Below are 20,419 nucleotides of genomic sequence, written 5' to 3' on the forward strand. Positions count from 1 at the left end.
GTGCATGATCCCTGTGTGCGTTTTGGGAAAGCAGCATTTAACCTGTGTGGAGCAGAGCAGAGCAGAGCAGAGCAAAGCAGAGCAGAGCAGAGCAGAGCTGAGCTGTGGACTGGACTGGACTGGACCATGCTGTTGGCTGGACTGGACCATGATGAATGCATCCTCAATGGGCTGGTGTGCAGGTGAGCCAACGTGAGAACCACCAGGCACCGCTTTCGCACATGGGAACAGCAACCTTTATGCGCATTTTAACAGTTTGGAGACATGTCTAGAGACAGCATGACAGACACACGAGGAGTCCATTCACCTAAGGAGAATGGACACGTCCCCAGCTCCAGCACCAACTTCCCCCATCCCCATCCCTCTCAGCCTGAGGACATACCCGACGACACCCCGGTGTCTTCGACCAGCGAGATCACACACACCTGGGCTCACGTCGCCAAGACCTTTGTGCTCATTTTCCCCATTTATGCACTTGGCTATTTCGAGTTCAGCTTCTCCTGGCTGCTCATTGGACTCGTTATCTTCTTCTGGTGGAGGAGAATCACTGGAGGGAAACACAGCAGACTGACCAGAGCTCTGGCTTTCTTTGATGAAGAGGAGGAGAGAAGTATCAAGCAGAACCTCGCCACCTCTGATATGCCACCATGGGTAAGTAAGAGACACACATACAATGTGATGATGATAATAATGTCCTTTAAATCCCACTTGAGCTGGTTTTCTCTGAAGAGCATGTGGTATTTTTGGGTGAACAAATATTTTGGAGTTTCCAGGAAGATACAGTCAGCTGACAAGAGAGCAAGGAGGAGTTGAGTTGAGCTGTAAAGCTGTGATGAAGCAGCTGTCCCCAGCAGCACTGTGACATTAGACTGAGTCCCAGTCTAAATACAGCAGGGTACAATGGTAAACCAGACACCACGCTGGAAGGGAAACATGCCCACATGCAGGGTCCCTGTTATTTTGGGATTCACACTGCTGCTCTATCTCTCTTGCAGTAACTCACTCAGCTATTACAGCAGCATGTCATTTAGGCAAAATAATCAGGGTTAAAACAGTAAAGTGTTTAGGACAGGGTCTGAAATTCACTTTTTCTCTCAGTGGCATGCAAGTGTTTTTATGTCTGCCACTCAGAAATTTTATCTGCCACTTTTGAAATCTATGTGCTAAATGAAGGAATAATATTCTAGATCTGATGTCATTCAATGTTCAATATATGCAATACATGCAGGGTCCCTGTTATTTTGGGATTCACACTGCTGCTCTATCTCTCTTGCAGTAACTCACTCAGCTATTACAGCAGCATGTTATCTTGGCAAAATAATCAGGGTTAAAACAGTATAGTGTTTAGGGTAGGGTCTGAAATTCACTTTTTTATGTCTGCCACTCAGAAATTTTATCTGCCACTTTTAAAATCTATGTGCTAAATGAAGGAATAACAATCTAGATCTGATGTCATTCAATGTTCAGCTATATTTTACATAAAAAAAACATTATATGCATGATAAATTACAGTGTTTGAATTACACCGTGGCTTCCGGGGACTCCTATTTTCCAGGGTTGGGAGGGTACTGTACACAGTGCTGTACTGTACTTTGTTATTGTCATCTATAGTGGTTATTTGCATAAAAATATAATTCAAATGATCATAGGAAATAAATGATTGCATTTTTATTTAAATATTTGCTTTGATTAAAAAAAATCTTGGCATCAGTAGTTTCAATGATGTATTATACTGTAAGCAGCTTAGAGCTAGTGTTAGGAAGTTAAACAGCTCATAATTCCCTCTCTGTTATCTATTTTATATTTCTGTGAAAACATCTCCGACAAACATCTGGATTTATTCAAGTTTCTCTCCAAAAATGTAATTTTACATTTGAACATATCATGATAAAGTTGGAATTTACCTTCGCCCAATACTTATTTTTACTGAACTTGACCGCACCATAATGTAACTCAATGGACCCTCCGTTAACGTTAATCGCTCCGTTATTTAGCCAAGCAGGACTGTGTTGCCCAGCGACTACTAACAGATAACGTTACTAGCTCTCCTCCTGACGATTTCAACACAGATTTGTTGTTCACAGTGTAGCATTATCAGAGAGGGGCTTCCAGTTCCAAACAAACTGAGACACGATACAGCGTGCATGCGTGACTGTCGGAAAGCATCAATACAGAGGAATCGATTGAGTCGGACAATTCGGAACCGTTTTTTGACGGGAAACCGATTCTCTTTTCCCATCCCCAGAGTTTTCCCTTCCTTCCCTTCTCCTGAAACCTACTGAAAGACCGTTGGGAGCCCCAGTATGTATAATCAATGAGATAATATAGTTTGCAACTCAGATGATATCTTAGAGATAAATATTTGAAGATTACCTTCAGGCAGTGTTTTCCCACCAAAATGAATATCTGATGTTTTGCAGAAGAACTCATCATTTTTATCACATAGCCGGTGACTTTTCTCCAGCGCTTGTGCCTTTGAAAGAGGTTTGTAAAACACCATGTAATCCATGTTGTTAACTGCTGAGAGCTGGATTATAGCATCAAATAGGAAAGCAAATGGCTTGGCCTCTTTTTACGGTGGTATGATAAGTTAATGCACTTAGTCCCCCTAATGAAGAATATACAATGTTTATGCATCCGTAATTTCAATTCCATAGTCATCGATTGATTCACTCTCAGTCTACCTGCTGACTACTGCAACATATCCACAAGTTAACTCTACTGAAAGTCCGGTGGGCAAAGATAAACTGGCTCCTTCATATGTATTAAGGTGCTGTATATCTTCTGCAGTGGAAACTGGTGTGAAATTGAGAGATGTCTATTCATTAAAACCTCTTTTAGGACACCAGATGGTCTGGTTTGAAAATCACTAAGGAAACAGTTTAGATTGCATTTAATCGAGTTCTATTCAAGCACAGCATACAGCTTGAATGAACTGCAAATTAAAGTGAGCCTCAAGTGTCAGCTTCTTAACTTATCGAACTAGACTTCCCTTATCAGACTCATCCCAGAGTTGCAGCTCAACTGCTTCGAGATGCTCAGCGCAGTCTCATGTTTTGAGAACAGTAAAAAGCTTATTCTGCTGACGCACGCCTGAGGAGGCCTGGAGGCTATTAAATGGGGGTGGAGATGCTAGATGTGGTAGAGCAAGAGCATCCCACTTAGAGGAAAAGGGGCATTAATGAATGGCCTTAAGTCTGTGGTTCATAACAGAAACTGCAAGGCAAGCACTACATGTAACTCCGGTCATACCTGGAGAGGCTGTGCATCACATTACACCTTCCAGGGCTTTTCAGCAATTGATTAGCCCCAGTTGAGCCCATATCACTGCGTTTACACTACGCTTTCATCAGAGGTGGGCATTTTCGCCAGTTATAGCTCCCTAAATCTTTGCTAGTGGCAGTTTCTCCCCACCAGGCAGATGTGAGCCTTAATAGACACGATGGCACTGCTTTCACAAAGGCTTTTTAGTGAAGTGCCCCCATTCCCTAACTTCTACTGCTAAAGAGCTCTCCTCGTTCCAGCTTATACCTCGGCTATTCATCAGGATGAGTCACTGGCTGGCTGGGCGAGCAACTACTTACACTAAAAGTAACGATATGGATCACATCGGAATACATTTCACATACTGTCTCGCTAACTGCTTTTGTATTTATTGATTTATGACATTTTGCTCTGCTTCGTCAGGTATATGTGTGAGCATCACAACAGATCCATATATATATATATACATAATATAAACTGTATATACACATAGATGCTGGCTAAATGATCTAATCTATCAATCAAAAAGTTTAGAAAACAATTAGAAAATGACAAAGTAAATAAGTGCAAAAGTGCCGTTATTCATCAATCTTACATTTTAATCATATATGAAATATTACATAGTAATGTTCTATGTATGATAAAATGACATGCGTCATATATAGAACATTACTAGACTATGGCAATATTGTATTGATACACGGACGTCAAGTCTCGATCTTTTATTGTATAAAGTATTAACCTCTTAAAAATCCGACGGCCGCTGTTCCGTCTTTCAGAGGTTGTAGCGGGCTCAGTCTTAAGAGTCAAGATACTGGTGTCATATGAATCTAGGAAACCTACAGTAGGGAATCGATTGGTATCAAGCAGCATGTTAGCTTGTCAGAGCGCTAAATAACGCTCCTAGGGCTGACCCGAATGCTTCGACGCTTCGACTGTTGCCATGGTATTCGACCAACAAATCACTATTCGAATGCTTTGTTTTTTTTATTTTATTTTTTTATAAATATAAGTGTATAATAATAATATATAAATCCCAAAATAGCCCATGAAATAAAGAATAATCCCCTCAACATTATTAATTATTATTAGTTATTGTCAGACGGATATCGCTGTTTGTTGTGTGTAGAGGTGCGTGTGTGTACAGTAGTGCAGCAGCAGCACTGAAACGGGGGAGATGGAGACAGACAGACAGAAGAATACGTCAGCCGTGTCGCCGCGCTGCTCTGCAAAGCTTCAAATACCTTCGAATATTTCTGACCGAAGCTTCGAAGCTCAAAAAGTGGTATTCAGGACAAAAGTTAGGCTAAACTTTGATGAGGAAAAACAAGCATGGCCATTTTCAAAGGGATCACTTGACATCTGACCTCAAGATATGCGAATGAAAACTGAGATGAACAGAGTGAAAACTGTATCTTATTAGATAAAACAGATGTTGGCAAACTGCATAATTTGCAGTCGAAAAAAGGTAATGAATCGCAATATATCTTATCACAATTCTCAGCATATCACAAAATGTTTAAAATAGATCATATGGTGACTTAAGTATCGTGATAATATCGTATTGTGTGGCCTCTGGTGCTTCCCACCCCGAGTAAATACACAGAGTCATTTTTATTCAAGGTGTGCTTTGCTCTGACGCATCTGTCACAATTCATTTGTGCAGAGATTCTTTCCAATTTTCTCACGTCACATGGGCAGTCAAGAAAGAGGAGGCCAATCTGCTGCTTTACAAACTCAGCTGGATGCACTTCTGTCAGTCTGACTTATGAGATGTAAGACAACGTTTGCATTACGTGTCTGAACTCAGTAGGAGATACAACACGTCAGCTGAGTCAAATCGTTTGTCTGCTGTATCTCTGAATGGTGTACTTTTTCCAGATATATTTGATGCCTCATTAACTACATAATATCTAATTGGCAACAAGTTTGTATTTTCAGTTTGCTGTCAAGGTCCTGATTACTTTCCAGACTCAGTGTGCGCATTTTAAGCAGTTTCAACTCAGAGAGAATAACCCTCTTAGTCTCACTGTTAATTACACTTTCCAGACATATACCCCCAATTATTTTTCAGCTTCACACCAACAAGCTGAATAATTACGATGCTTTACCCTCACTTTCTGCTAAGCACCTCGGTTTTATCAGCCAGCACTTAAAAGGTGTCCCGTTGAGTGTATCATCCATTACCTCACCTATATTTTCTGAATAAGGTCACTGTGTCAGGTGTAATAATGAAGCTTTGGCAGCGTCTCTTCCAGAGGATTATATTATTATTATATTATCCACCTCATAACAAAACTATAGGCCTGAATCTGTCATATTAGCTAGAACTTTCTGTTCCCCGTCCTCCTGCTCTTGTCACTGCTTTATCCACACTTTGACATAAATGCTGGTTAAGCACTTCTGCCGCCTCCATGAGGAATAGTGCTGCTCCTTGTTGCTGTCGCACTGCATGTCATATCTCAACAGCTCTCCAGCCAGAGACATCACTTTATCTTACTGTTGAGATTAAGGAGTAAACGCTTTCAATTCAGTGGGATGGAGGGAGGAGGGCTGTTTATCTGTTATTTATTGAGGCGGTGTGTGCACCGCTGCACAAATGACTTTATCCCAAGCATTTCCTTTACCTCATGTTAAATCGATGGCCGATTTACTTTGGTCGTTAAAGAGGATTAGTCAAACAGCAGCTCCGTCTCGCAGCACGACTGTAGTGTGGAGGCCTGGAGACATTACAAAAGACCAGTGTTAAGGTCATCCTAATTCTGTTTTCCAATTTATCTGTAAATTCAATAATATTGAACAAATAAGTTGGTGATGAAAAAAGTAGGTTTGCACTGATGTCACTTATTTTATAACACAAAAAAGATGTTGATAAAAGAAAGGTCATAAAAGCAATGCATTGTTCAGGTAGAATGTAAGTTAGGATGGAAAAAAAATCCATGACCTTTGCTTAAAAGACTGTTTTGAAACCTCATTTCCTTTTTCCTTCATCTTCTTTATTTTTTATCAAGCAGCCACTCTATATCAATGAGCTCCTGCATGCATCAAAACCCAATAGAAACCCACTCTGCCCTCTTCTCTTTGAGTTGTTTTTGTAATCACACTGTTGTATTGCTATAGCGATGCAGAATGGCAGGTTAATGAGAAATATGACATCTTCAAACTGGCTGCTCCTGAGTAGAGCAGCTTTGGAAGCTTTTTATTTAAAAACAAAAAATTAAAACCTTTAACGTGGGTTATGAAAGGGGTTATCATTTTGGATTTTTTTTTTATTATTATTTTTTTTATTTTATTTACACACACATATAACTTAGACTTTAACTAAAAAATAAAAAAATGTGAAAGGAGAGGTCAAGAAGCCACAGGTCTATACCTCCCCTCTACTTAAAGGTGCTGAATGCGAGATTGGGAGCATTTCTATTGCCTCTGCACAGCTCTAAACATAGCTAACGGTGCTAACAGCTAACAACAATAACAAAAAAGGAACAAAAAATAAAACTAAGCTCACATCATTTAGAAAAATACAACAAAAAATAGAAGACAACAAGAAGCATGCAAACTGGGCTGAAAAACGAACCAGTCAGTAGACAACAATCCAATAAAAACAAATAAATACATGAAAAACAATACAGGGAAAAAGAAGAGAAAAATATAAACACACATCAATAAATAATTAGATATTATGAATTAAATATGATGACAGTTTCCTTTAAATCTTTTCTAAGGATACCGAGCTCTTGATAACGTGTTCTTTGGTGTTCCTTTGGCATTCGCTGTACACCACGACATCCGAGGGAGTACTGGCCATGTTTCCTTTTGTAAAAACGACCTGTCTACTAGTATTATATGAATGAATTTGGTAATTCAATTTGACACGATGTTGGTAGAGAAAATGGCAAGATTCATTTGGCTCTTGAAATTTACACTACAGTACATACAGTAGTAATTTGACACTGTTTGAAATGGAAGAGATGAAAACAAACGTTTATAATATGTCTAAGCTTTTGGTTTTCATGAGGGCGATTCTGTATCTCAGTATCTGCTACATTGAGTGCAGTCATTTCCTCTAAAGTGGCAGCTTTTTAAACTGATCGCTGTCATTTTCACATTGCCAGTGGAATTATCTCACCACATCGATCGTATGTGGAACTTGCCTTTAAAAATGTTGCATTAGCAGCCTTATTGTAATCAATATATACTAAAGATTATCTGCTCTCCTTTCTCCGTCGCAGGTCCATTTCCCAGACGTAGAGCGAGTGGAGTGGCTGAACAAGGTAAAGAATTGAGTGGCTGTCGCCTCGATTTGTTTGCTTGAATGAAGCCCTCTTTTTTTTGCCTTCTGTAAATTGAAGTAAATGGGATGTCTGTCGCTCTTCTGCTCTCTCCTCTTCCCACTGGGACTGTGTGAGTGTTACCACGCTGAACACTGCAGCACATTTTGACTGTTTCTGCAGCGCTGTGAATGCATTAACCCTTCCCCATCCCCATGATCCCCCATGATCCCCATGATCCCCATGGCAACGACCTGGATGAAAATTGTAAAGCACTCAGGAGTAAATGATCTAGATGCTGACATCAAAGTTTAATCTGCTGGTGTCCCTGCTTGACATGTCTGAGTCATAGAGCTGCATTTTTAATATTGTAAAGTACATGTACATGCCTTTTTTATGATGATTATATGACGGGAAAGGGCAACATTTCTCAGTTTGTCCAAACAAGACTCTGATTTCTCTTTGAAGTTCAGTCTTCTTTGTTTGTATCCCCTCAGACAGTGAAACAGATGTGGCCGTACATCTGCCAGTTTGTGGAGAAACTGTTCCACGAGACGATCGAGCCGGCGGTGAAGGAGTCCAACGCCCACCTCAGCACCTTCTGCTTCAGCAAGGTCGACATGGGAGACAAAGTGAGCCCCCTCTTAGTGGTCCTGCATGTTTCTGGGACTGATCACGGGTTGTTTCAGCAGTGACAACACAGACTACTGGCAGCAGGTGCTGTTGGGACAGCTGGCGAGGGTGTGTGTGGGAGCTTGAACGCAAACGCGCATGCACGTCGCTGGTAACATGTGCTTGTTTCATAAATAGTTTCCATATGGAGGTCAGGAGAGGGGTCGACCTTGTGCTTAACCACGTGGGGGTTTGGGAGGGCTGGAGGTGTTGGTGTAGTGTTGATGAACTGGAGTGGTGCAGTGGTCATAATGGTTCCCTCTGTTGCGGTTTAGCCCCTGAGGGTCAACGGGGTCAAGGTTTATTCAGAAAATGTGGATCAGAGACAGATCATCATGGATCTACAGATCAGGTGAGCCCACCAGAGCCCTGTTGAAATCATTATTATGTTGTTGTTGTTAATACCTCTGTAGCTTCTTTTTGATTATGGTTTAAAATTTCCAGTTTCCACAGACCTTGAAAATTCTACCAGTACGATGCACTTATGTAACGGATAATGTAATAAATAAACCCCAATAGGGTGATGCCGCACCCAATCTTTTATCGCCCTGAAGGTGTTTATTTCACAACAATGACCCGCTAGCTGTACATTATCCCGCTAATTACACGGCTACTTACTGAAGAAATTAAAAATTTGACACGAAAAACGATCCGCCAGAGTCCGACATCAGAACTGCGCCCATAGCAACGGTCTGTTATACATAGCAACGGTCTGTTATACATAGCAATGGTCTGCTAAAAAGTAATAACAGACCATAGAACGCTGTGACTGACCAATCAGAATCGAGTATTCAACAAAGCCATGTAATAAATAATATCAGATGATGGGTAGTTACTAAAAAAGGTATAAAAATTGATGCAGCAAAACCAGAGATATCGTCTTTTATTATTCCATGTATTCTCCTTCCTTGTTAAAACCCTGATGCCTTCATTACCCACAATGCAACTCGACTGCTGACAGATCCCGGTGTGTAATGCTGGTAGCGGCTAATGTGATCTTGCTTCAGGCAATTTGTCAGATTTCGCACAGCTCCCTCTGGAGCCACAAAAGGCTTTATACAACTATTCTCACACGCAGTCGTACAGCCGGAGACCTGTAAACAGATTTTGATGTGTAAAATCAGTCCCGGCCCGGGAGTCCCAGTCCCCTTCTTTCTTTGTTGATCTGAGAGAAATACATCAGAAGAAGCAACTGGTGTGTCTGTTTATGGTGCAGCCAAACAAACTCACATTGTTTAAGTCAGTCAATTATTATTGCAAATGGGATCTGATTTCATGCTGCACAAAGTGCGAGTAGTTTTCCACACAACAGCAGAGCACAATAAACTTGGTTACCTATGCTGAGAAGTTAGAGGTATGCATCTTGTCGCCTGCAGCTGTTCTATCTAACAGCCCAGTGAGGCTGCTGCTCCGTCTTGTTCCATTACGCCCTGCAGTATTTACAACTGATTAACAACTCTTTAATGTGCAGCAGCAGCAGTGGGAAAGGTTCGGTGTGCATTAGCAGTAACTTTAGCTCTGATGTGGTGTTAGGAGCATGAACAGTAAAGTGAGGTTTATATTAATGAGATAAAATTAGAGTTTAGCAGCACAACTATATGCTATGTAAAGATATATACTTTATATGTTAGATATGTAAAGTCTTGAATTCAGCGCAGGAATGGGGTGCTCTGCCATTAGCAATAAAAAACACTATATAGAGAGGTAATTACTGAACTGTAAGTACATTGAGTGCCTTTTGCTGGAAAAATGCCCACCATAAGTAGTATGAAAAACAGGGTTTGATTTCAGAAAAATCCATTAAAGGTCTGGAAACCATCAGGATTTATAATGCTTAATATGACTCAATGAGCTCAATGACTACGATCATGTCACATCTGGAGGAAACAACTCCATGAATGAAATAAAACATCATGATGTCTAAATTTATCCAACCATGAAAATCCTGGATTTTTTTTATGATACATATTTTGTGCTCTTGTCTCTCAGCTTTGTTGGCAACACCGAGATCGACGTAGACATCAAACGCTACTACTGCAAAGCCGGCATCAAGAGCATCCAGGTAAGGAAATTTTATTATTTATTTCACATCCTCACAGAGGTACTTTCCTCGGGCACGAGTCTTGGCCTGAACAAAGGCTGTCAGAACAGGAACATGATGCGTTGGATGTAAAGTGGCACGCTGACTTCAGGTAAAGGTCTGAGCTGTCAGCTGTAATTTAAGAGGCTTTTTCAGTAGCAGCTTTTTTTGTACAGCACATGAAAAAAAGGATGATGAAAGTTTTTAAGCTTTTCTCTTTTCACTAGAATATTATTTCTTATTATTTCTGCTCAGTGACGTCTATTAAATGTCTGCATATGTAAAGCTTTCAGCAAAAGTGAATAATTTCATCATATGCTGGTATAAAAGCACAAATTGCTCATGTGTACTGTATACTAACACTGATGAGGCTGTCATGTAATGATGTACTTCCAAAGAAAGAACTGCTAGAGGCAAATCTATTTTGCACTGCAGACATTTTTTTTTTCCTTCCTTCCTATCGTATTTATTGTCTTTTAACCACCTTAGATTTATTAGAAGACCGCTCGGGTGGGTCTGAAGTTGGGAACTATACCTCTCTGCAGAATTATAAAGATATAAATCAAATACAGCAGAGTGACTAAAGACAAGGCAAAATAAAAAGAGAATCATAATACAAAAGGAGACGATAAAAATATGATTATTAAAAGGTTTTACTGGCATGTTATTGTAAAATTAAATAAATTTATATATTATATTATTATCTGACTGATTCAGTGTATGTAATGAGCATCATTTTTAACAAATAAACTTTGATAAATAATATATTTACATGTACATTTGTGCAATCTGATCAAATTAATTAACATTTGCTTATATTAGTAAAAAATAAAAAGTCTTGTATAATTCTTTAGGTAAACAAACAAACAAAAAGTAAATCAAATTTTAACAGACCATGTTACACACTGTATGTACAGACTAGGGCTGTCAATTGATTAAAATATTTAATCGCGATTAATCGCATGATTGTCCATAGTTAATTATGATTAATTGTAAATTAATTGCACATTTCTTTTATCTGTTCAAAATGTACAGTAAAGGGAGATTTATCAAATATTTAATACTCTTATCAACATGTGAGTGGGCAAATATGCTGCTTTATGCAAATGTATGTATATATTTATTATTGGAAATCAATTAACAACACAAAACAATGACAAATATTGTCCAGAAACCCTCACAGGTACTGCATTTAGCATAAAAAATATGCTCAAATCATAACATGGCAAACTGCAGCCCAACAGGCAACAACAGCTGTCAGTGTATCAGTGTGCTGACTTGACTATGACTTGCCCCAAACTGCATGTGATTATAATAAAGTGGGCATGTCTGTAAAGGGGAGACTCGTGGGTACCCAGAGAACCCATTTTCATTCACATATCTTGAGGTCAGAGGTCTAAGTTTGGAGCGTTATTTAGCCTCCTTCACAACAAGCTAGTATGACATGGTTGGTACCAATGAATTCCTCAGGTGTTCTAGTGTCATATGATACCAGCATCTTCATTCTAGCTTTAAAATTGAGTGCACTACAACCTAAAAAATGCGTTAATGCGTTAAAGAAATTAAATAAAAATAATGAATAAGTAAAAATTGGTACAGTGTTTTTGAGAATCGATACAGTATCACAGAACATCACGACACTCAAGTGTATCAGTATTTTCTTACACCCCAAAATACAAACATATAACCTCTTCATTTTGCATCTTCCTCCCTGAGGAGAGACCCCCCGGCTCTCTGCAGTGCCTGACTACATTAGTGTATTTGTGTGTTGTTATTGTGTGTCCTTGGACTTTTTGTGTTGCTGCGGTGGAACATAACAGGCAGAGAAAACAATCAGTGCGCCTCCTTGGAGACAGATTGCTGTTGGGTCGGTCCCTGGGAGACATTTGTTACTCACTGCTCCCATTATGTAACTCAGGGAGACCTACATATCTCCCCAGCTCATTATCAGCCACTAATACATCAGCCCCCATCACTCCTTGAGCTGGTTCACATTACACAGAGCAGGTGCGTCTGACTCCGCGATGACGCTTAGATTACTGATGGCTTTGTGAGGAGAGGGGTTAAACGCTGACGGATATTATTATTTATTTAATATATCAGTGTTGTGTGGTCCCACTACGCCTCACCACATCTGCTGAACATGACAAATTGCAGCCATTTCTCTGTTGTAATGTGTTGGGTCTTTAAGACGGACAAGTCAATACTTGAACCACATTTGTAATTCCTTAAAGCTGAGCTATACAGAAATGATGACGACTGTGTAATAATAACATTGGGATGTAAAATGTGGCACTGCCTCATTTTTCTTTTATGATTTTTGTGCAAATTCTTGCATTTAAAATTAGATTTGAAGTTCAGTTCAGTTTTCCAGCTGAGTCTCTATATCATTTTTGAAGGAGCTTATTTAATCTCACAGATGACAAAGTAAAGGATCAGTTTCCCACATTTCGGTTTCTGGAAAAAACGTCTCAAAGTGAGCTTCAGAAAGTCTTAAAATGAATGCGATGGCATTTACTTCAAAGAGCTGCATGCACACTAAAAGAGCCTTATTAGTGTTGGTTTCACTGGTGCTTTCTTTGTATTGTAGCGTAATTGCTGTTTCACTAAGATTTTATTGCTCTCCATCCTGTCAATACAAAAATAGCCCAAAAAACTAATATATTGGTGCTAGAATTTAAACATCTATTGTTCTCCGTTGTGGATTAGAGCAGCTATGTGGTGTCGCGTAACGCGTGTTAAAAGCACTTCCAGTACTGTAATCCTTGTAATTGTCATAATATGTTATGGAGAAGGTGGAGGATGACACGGGGCAGGTGTGAAGTCAGGCTGCGATCGAGTTTCCCACCTGTCGTGTGTTACGGCTAACGGCCGCACTGCTGAGGAATGTCGAAGGCCGGCAGAGTGTGAGTTCTCCTTTAGCTCTCCCTTTGTGTACGTCTGTGTATGACACCGTGTTCCTCTTGTGTTTCCACAGATCCACGGCGTGTTGAGGGTGGTGATGGAGCCGTTGCTGGGTGACATGCCTCTCATTGGAGCTCTCTCTGTGTTCTTTCTCAAGAAGCCAGTAAGTCCAGACGCTGATAATATGACACCAGTTAATTCAATTAAACCTGTTTAACAGAGCAGCAAAGTTATAATGACACTGCAGTCTGAATACATGCAATATGATGAGAGTAGAGAGTATTAAACTGGGATTTAAACAAAAACAGGTATCTCCTGAACAAGGGCGTAGGTTTCATTTCACCATTTGTTTGGGGACACATTAAGTGGGGTTTTTGAGCATTACACACTTAATATCCTGCATTCTGGTGAATTTTTGTGCACCAATTTCTGCCTTTTCAGTGTCAATTTATGGTGGAAATGTCGTTATTTTTTATGCAAAGGAAAACACAAAATTCAGGCAGCAGGTGACAAATCAAAATATAATGGAATATATGCATTAAGGCTCTCACCTCCTCCATGTCTGGCAGTAAGTACGATGTTTGCACGTGATGTGAGCCTTCAGATATCCCCTTCCTCTCAGCCAATCAAATGCTAGAATACTAGGTAGTCTTGGATACGTAGCTTTGGGAGGGCACATCAGAATGATCTAATATGACTTCACTCCAAAGATTATGTGAACGAGTTCGCTCAAATATAAATATCCCGAAAAGCCCAGTCTGCTCTGCTTGGTCAGCCTAACCAAACTCTTCAGACTTTGGGCTTTGTAACTTTGCAGACCTTTTACATGCACACAAAAATATATAACACACTAAAGGAGAGAGAAAAAGCACAAAAGCATTATAGGTCCCCTTCAATCTTTTCCAGCACCTGAGATGGTGCAGCAGTGCAACACATTACCCATTCAGTGTTATGCTTCCATTTTACCGGATGCTTTCTTTCACTTCTCTTTATTCAATATGTGTGCCAAGGTCGGCCCTATTTCTGTGAACACGTCCTGATTGTCTTTTAAATCTCACTTCGGTTCTCTCGGTAATTTTTTATGACATTCCGCCTCATAAAAACGAATCCCTCCTAGGTTTTCTGCTTTGTTTCAGGCAGAAATAATATCATGTAAATTGGACGTAACTTCTCTGGCATCGCTATTGACATTGTCTGCAGTGTTACATTTCACACTTCCAGTTGTTTGCACATCTAATATTTTCCAGGTCACATTCCATCCATCTCTCTGTCCAAACCTCTGTGCAGAGCAACTCCTGCACAGCTTCAAAATGTTTGGCCGATTTATACCAAATGGGAGGACCCAGTGGAACTATAGCAGAGCTTTAAATAGCCGCAGACCAAGCCAGCCCTACTTTGGCAGATTTCTCCACCCCAGGCACTCAGCTAAAGCTCAAGGTGGAGATATTACTGTAGGAGGCTGAAGGGAGAAGACAGCAGCTCTAGTCAGTAAATCCTGTCGCAGTCCCAAATGCACACACACGCCACACACACATGCTTATGCATCTCAATCTTCTCCCTGCTTCTAGATGAGGAACGTCTCATTGGTATACTGGAGAAGAGAGAAAATAAATTGCAAAAGCAATTTCCTGTAGGCTAAAGAATCTTGACATTGTTCTACCCTGGGATCCACATAACTCATCTTCCTTCTGCTCAGCGTGCCATACACGGCCCGATCCTGAAAGCCAAATGAAATAGAAACATTTCCAGACCTTAAGAGGTCTTGGCCACGGCGGTGCTCAGCGCAGTGTAAATAACAAGATGCTACACATTTCTGCTGTGAGACCTCTAAAGAGAGTTCATGGCTCTGGCTCACACTTTCAATAAGGACTTAAGAAGCAGTGGGTGATATCTATTGCCTCCGGGTATATTGTGAATATATGATTCTTTACATCCACTAATGTGTTCATGAATTAATATATTGAATGTATAATAATCTTTAGGATGCAGAATGTCCAAAATAATGACAAAACTATCTTAAAGATTCAAGATTTGGGAACAAATAGTCACTGAATCATTTAGTCAATCGGAAAATAACTGATGATTATTTGGATAATTAGTCAATCCTAAAAAATACCCAACATCTGCAGGTTACAGCGACCCAAATTTGAGCATACATACCCTGCTTTTCCCTTTTTGATATCAATATACGTTTTATTTATTTGGGCTTTACTGTAGGGAAGAAATAAGTACATTTGAGGGAATAGTTTTTTTTTTTTGCAGAGACAGATGCTCCAGTATTAAGGGACGATTCTGCTGCAACAATGTGATAAAATATCAAAATGAAGTCATTAAGGGGACCAAACTATTATGGTAATGACTGGATGGAAAATAATTTCATAAACCTTTAGGAGCTGTGCTAAAAGAGCACATTGGACATTTTGATTTAAAGAATAGTTTGACATTTTGTGAAAAACGCTTATTTGCTGTCTTGCCGTGTTAGATGAGAAGTTTGATACCTCTCTCATGTCTGCACACTAAAGCTACAGCCAGGAGTCGGTTAGCTTAGCTTAGGATAAAGACTGGAAACAGGGGGAAACAGCTAGCCTTCTTCAGTACATCTTTGTTACCCATAAGAGTCTTTTGAGTGACAAAAATGCAACAACTATTGGATCAAGGAAACAGTTAAAGAAAGTCCAAAGTCCTATGCACCCAAACTCTAGTACTAAAAAATAAAGCTTTCTCTTTTTATGCTTCTTGCCCAGCCAAAAGTTAAAGAAACTCATTTTAAAGTCATTTCTTTTATATATCCGGTTGGAGAATCTTTGCAGAAACTCTTTGGATTCATATCAGAACCGTGTTCTTTCTGCTCTCTTGTTCATCGGACTGTAAAACACTTCTTTATTTCTTGACCTGTCTCACAACAATTTTGGACGAATGTACACGGATGGACGTGTATTGCAATACCTAATATTCCCATATTTAACTTAACGGATGTCTTATTTTATATAGAAAATCTTAATCATCACATATCTTGATGAAATAAAATACTAAAGCAATAAAACTACTGAAAAACTTTGAGCATTACCTTTTGTTATAACATATAAGAAGTCATTGCATCTTCCGCACAGCTGTTATTGACCCATTCTTGATTTGTAATATTAACGTTCTTGATTAAAAATTAATAAAACCAAAAACAAAAGTCCCTCTTTTGACTCCCCCACACCACCTTCCCACAACACTGTCAGCCCTGCAGTGCTCCCCTCTCCCCTGCGGCGTCAGTGCATCTGCTGCTGCAGTACTGTGTAAGCAACTCGGGCAGAAAAGTAGGGTGGGAAAGACTCATTAGGAACGCTGCTTCAGCTTGAAGGCAGAGACGGATCAAAGCTGACTTGAGAGGCAGGATCTGCATTTCAGGTCTCAGCTGATCTGCCATCCACACTTTCTTTGATTTACTTTCTTCTCCCGTCTCTTCCCATATCCAATTTGACTTACCTGCTGCGGAGAGTGAATGGAAATTGTTTGGTTTTGTATAAGTTTCGACTCTATAATAACCATGTAAAAGTACATGTCCCTGAACTCATTATACCATGAACACTAATGAGACCCCAGAGGCTCGCTGCTGCTTTTATAAATATTCCAGCAAGCAGGTGTTTTTGTATTCACTTTTTCATACAAGGATCTATGCTTTCTGGCCTCTTGTTGTGACTCATAAACTGTAGCTAATTGTGCACACTGCATCCATTTATGCAGGTCAAGCGATCTTAGATGGAAAAACTAAAAACAATAAGCGAGGAGAGAAAGTTGTAGTTTATTTTTACTTTGCTTTGCCAAACTGGTGTGCAGTGAGATAAACACATTTTTCTTAAATGATTAACAATATAGGCTAGTAGGTAAAGTAGTGCTTGGTTTTCACACAGTAGCAACTTATCCACAGAACTTTTGATTTATATTGTGTTGCTGGAACTCGTGTGGGACTGTTTGGCCCCGCTGTTATCAATCAGCACGGTTCGTTGGCCAGAAAATGAGACATGCCAAGTGGTAAATGTAGCACAGCCGGGCAGGAAACAATATAGTTAAGTGTTTGAATCAATTTAAAGTCATTCGCACTGTCTTTACTTCCTGTTCAACTGATATATATCTCTTTCCTTTTTTTTCATCCTGTAGCTTCTGGACATAAACTGGACTGGCCTCACCAATATACTTGACATTCCTGGACTCAAGTAAGTCAGCTCAAACTTGATCTCCTTGCTTATCAAGGAATGTCCTTGTGGGTTAGTGAGATAAAGTGAAATGAATGTTGAGTTTCAGAACAAGTAGGAGGTTTGCAGTGTTTGGTTTCAGGAAACTTTCCATGCCATTAATCACTCATGTAGTACTGTCGAACTGCGACCATGAAATATCATTTTGGCATTTCGCTGGATTTAGGGGTGAATGGATTCAACATTAGGTTCAGTTATGAATGACTTTGGAGTCCAGATTATGAAGTTTCAAAAAACAACAATTTATTATGCGCCCGATACTGGACAGACATTATGTAGGGGGTGCTTTCACTGGACTTTTTGGGTGTATTATATAGGGCTGGGACGATACACCTATCTCCCGATTCGATACTATCACGATACTTGAGTGCCGATCCGGTATGTTTTGCGATTCTACAAGTATTGCGATTCAATATTATGATTTATTACGATTTTTATTAACTTTTTTAACATTAGACCATGGGAAAAAGTTGAATCATACACTTCTATAGACTTTTACTTTGGAAAATATCAAAATTAATACATTAAAATGTTTGATTTTCAGCGTGTATGTAGTCTGAGATGTCCTGAAGTCAGTGGTATTAGTAGTATTTTCTATTAAATGTATAAGGGACATGTAATGTTTTATACTTCTGATGAATATAATCCAATCAATCTTATTTCCATATATGTATTTTGTATGTAGAGTACCGTTTGTTAACACCTTATTTTGAAAACCGGACGTAGTCACACATGTACAGTATACTTCCTCTAACTTCTCCAAGTCTGTCGCTAGCTCTCCCGTCAGCTCCCTTCTTTTTATACATCCGTGGTCAACTCCATCGGGGCCTTTGAATGCATTAAACATAAATATCAGTATTTGGGTGCTCTACAGTTGTAGCGTCGACTGGCTACTGTTTGTTTTGAGTGACGGATACAGAACGGATATGACGTCAAAGCGTTAACTTCCTTCTACCTCCGCATAGACTCAAATTAAGCAAATATATCGATTCTGGCATTTAAAATCAATTTCAAAATCGTAAAAAAAAAAGCGCTACATAGGTAAATTGATTTTTTTCCCACCAAGATAAATTCCACCAAATGTACTGGCAGTATTTTCTGCTAATGTTTTTTTTACCAGCTGGATGCCGGGGGTGTCCTTGTCCTTGTCCTTGTTACGGTTGGGATTAAGAGCGCGACCAGACTGAGCTGATGTAGATAAACTTGTCTTTTTGCAAGCAAACACTGAGCACAAGTATATTAATTTAAATGTGTGACATGCAGTATGTTTACATGCACAAGTTACTGTGAATAACCAGATTAAGATAATAGTTTAATGATCTAACTGGGCTGAAACTGGTCAGCTGAGGAAATGTGCTTCTTGTCGCCTGTTTGCTCATTCTTGCTTAGTTTGTCTTGTTTATATTAAGTGTCTATCTCCCTCGGGGTAGTTGTGTGGGTTGAGCAGAGAGTCGATTAAGAGATGCTAACAGCCCCAACACAATTACTCGCTGCTGCCTTGAGTGGTTCGTACATTATTTACAACTCAAAATAAAGTGACACACTCATGAATGCTGCATGCGATTTCTCTGGATCACAGTTGCTTGTCATATACCCTGCTGCTGTGGACAGACATGTTGGCACAGGCAGCGGACGGTCTACGTCAGCTCTTCTGTTGAGTCCTCCGTTGGGGAGAAATTGATCCTTGTGGCTTGTGCAATGCAATATATGCGTGTGGGTGTGTTGGTTGTGGAGGAAGGGGAGGGCACGTGCAGAACAAGAGGGGTTAGCAGCTCGTAGGAGAGGCCCAGATGGTGAAATCGTAGCTGCAGCGACAGAGTTCTTTGAATGCAGCAGCAGACAGACAAACAACATCAGCTGCCTCCCTGTGTGTCTCTCCTAAACCCTGTTATTAGTATTATGCAACCGATCTCTTACTTGTTTACATGTTGTGACGTGTCATCGCTGTTGAGTTGGTTTTAGAATCAGAACCAAAACAAGACGATCTGTGCGTCTCAATACCCATACTACCATACTATTTAGGATGCCAGAAAAATATTTAGTATGTCCCAATACATAGTATGTCAAGCCAGCATGCTTTTCTGCAGTGGATATATGAGAAAGAGGGTCAAAGTTCAAGGCATAATGTTACGATGAATTAATATGGCTAAGTTCCAAATCGCATACTTTTCCTTTTTTCCTTTTAGGACATACTGCAGCTGCCCTTACAAAGTACGATTGCATGCAGAATGCATACAATGGGGACATACTACTTCCTACTAGCCTATTTCTCATATATCTGCTGCATAGAAGATTGTGGGTCAGAATAGCCAGAAAAGCATGCTGGCTTGCATGCTGAAAAATGCGACCGGATGTAGTAGAGCATCCTGATATTTTTTGGCATACTGCATTTGACATACTATGTATTGGGACATATTAAATATTTTTCTTGCATACTAAATAGTATGGTAGTATAGGTATTGGAATGCACAGTATGTCCCAATTGTATGCATACTGCCTGCAACAGTACGTACTTTGTAAGGGCAGCTGCAGTATGTACTAAAAGTAAAAAGAAAAAGTGATTTCTGATTTCTGATACCATCACCATATTTGGTTAGCGTGAGAGCATGCTAACATTTAATAATGATCACTAAACACAAAGTAGAGCTGGGGCTGATGGGATTGTCGTTAGTTTTGCAGGTATTTGGTCGTAAACCAAAGTATCGGACAAATTCAATGACCTGATGATGGCGCTACATGAAAAGTCAGAGGATCACCGAAGTTATTACAGTTCATCATGAATGTCTGTACGAAAAATTTCATGGCAATCCATCCAAAAGTTGTTGAGATATTTTAGTCTGAACTAAAGTGATGGATTGACAGACAGGCGTTGCCATCTCTGCAGCCACAACTTTAACTTTCTTTTAACTTTATTGTCCCTTAGGGGAAATTTGTCTTGCAGCTAAAACACAGAGCACACAGAGACGTAGACACACAGGTACAAAAAA

General features: G+C 39.8%; 1 protein-coding gene across 3 annotated transcripts in view; it reads left to right on the plus strand.

Moving 5' to 3' along the window:
- Positions 1-56: 56 nt before the first annotated feature.
- esyt2b (extended synaptotagmin-like protein 2b) overlaps positions 57-20,419 on the plus strand; it is a 40,401-nt gene continuing 20,038 nt past the window's right edge. For all 3 annotated transcript variants that reach the window (XM_037757105.1, XM_037757106.1, XM_037757107.1), the window contains exons 1-7: positions 57-651; positions 7,497-7,538; positions 8,033-8,167; positions 8,483-8,559; positions 10,197-10,269; positions 13,265-13,354; positions 17,338-17,393. In XM_037757105.1, the coding sequence (XP_037613033.1) occupies positions 265-651; positions 7,497-7,538; positions 8,033-8,167; positions 8,483-8,559; positions 10,197-10,269; positions 13,265-13,354; positions 17,338-17,393 (860 nt within the window). In that variant the 5' untranslated portion in view covers positions 57-264. The remainder of the gene's footprint in view (positions 652-7,496; positions 7,539-8,032; positions 8,168-8,482; positions 8,560-10,196; positions 10,270-13,264; positions 13,355-17,337; positions 17,394-20,419) is intronic.

Source organism: Sebastes umbrosus, chromosome 21 (genome assembly GCF_015220745.1).
Source record: "Sebastes umbrosus isolate fSebUmb1 chromosome 21, fSebUmb1.pri, whole genome shotgun sequence".
Lineage (NCBI taxonomy): Eukaryota > Metazoa > Chordata > Actinopteri > Perciformes > Sebastidae > Sebastes > Sebastes umbrosus.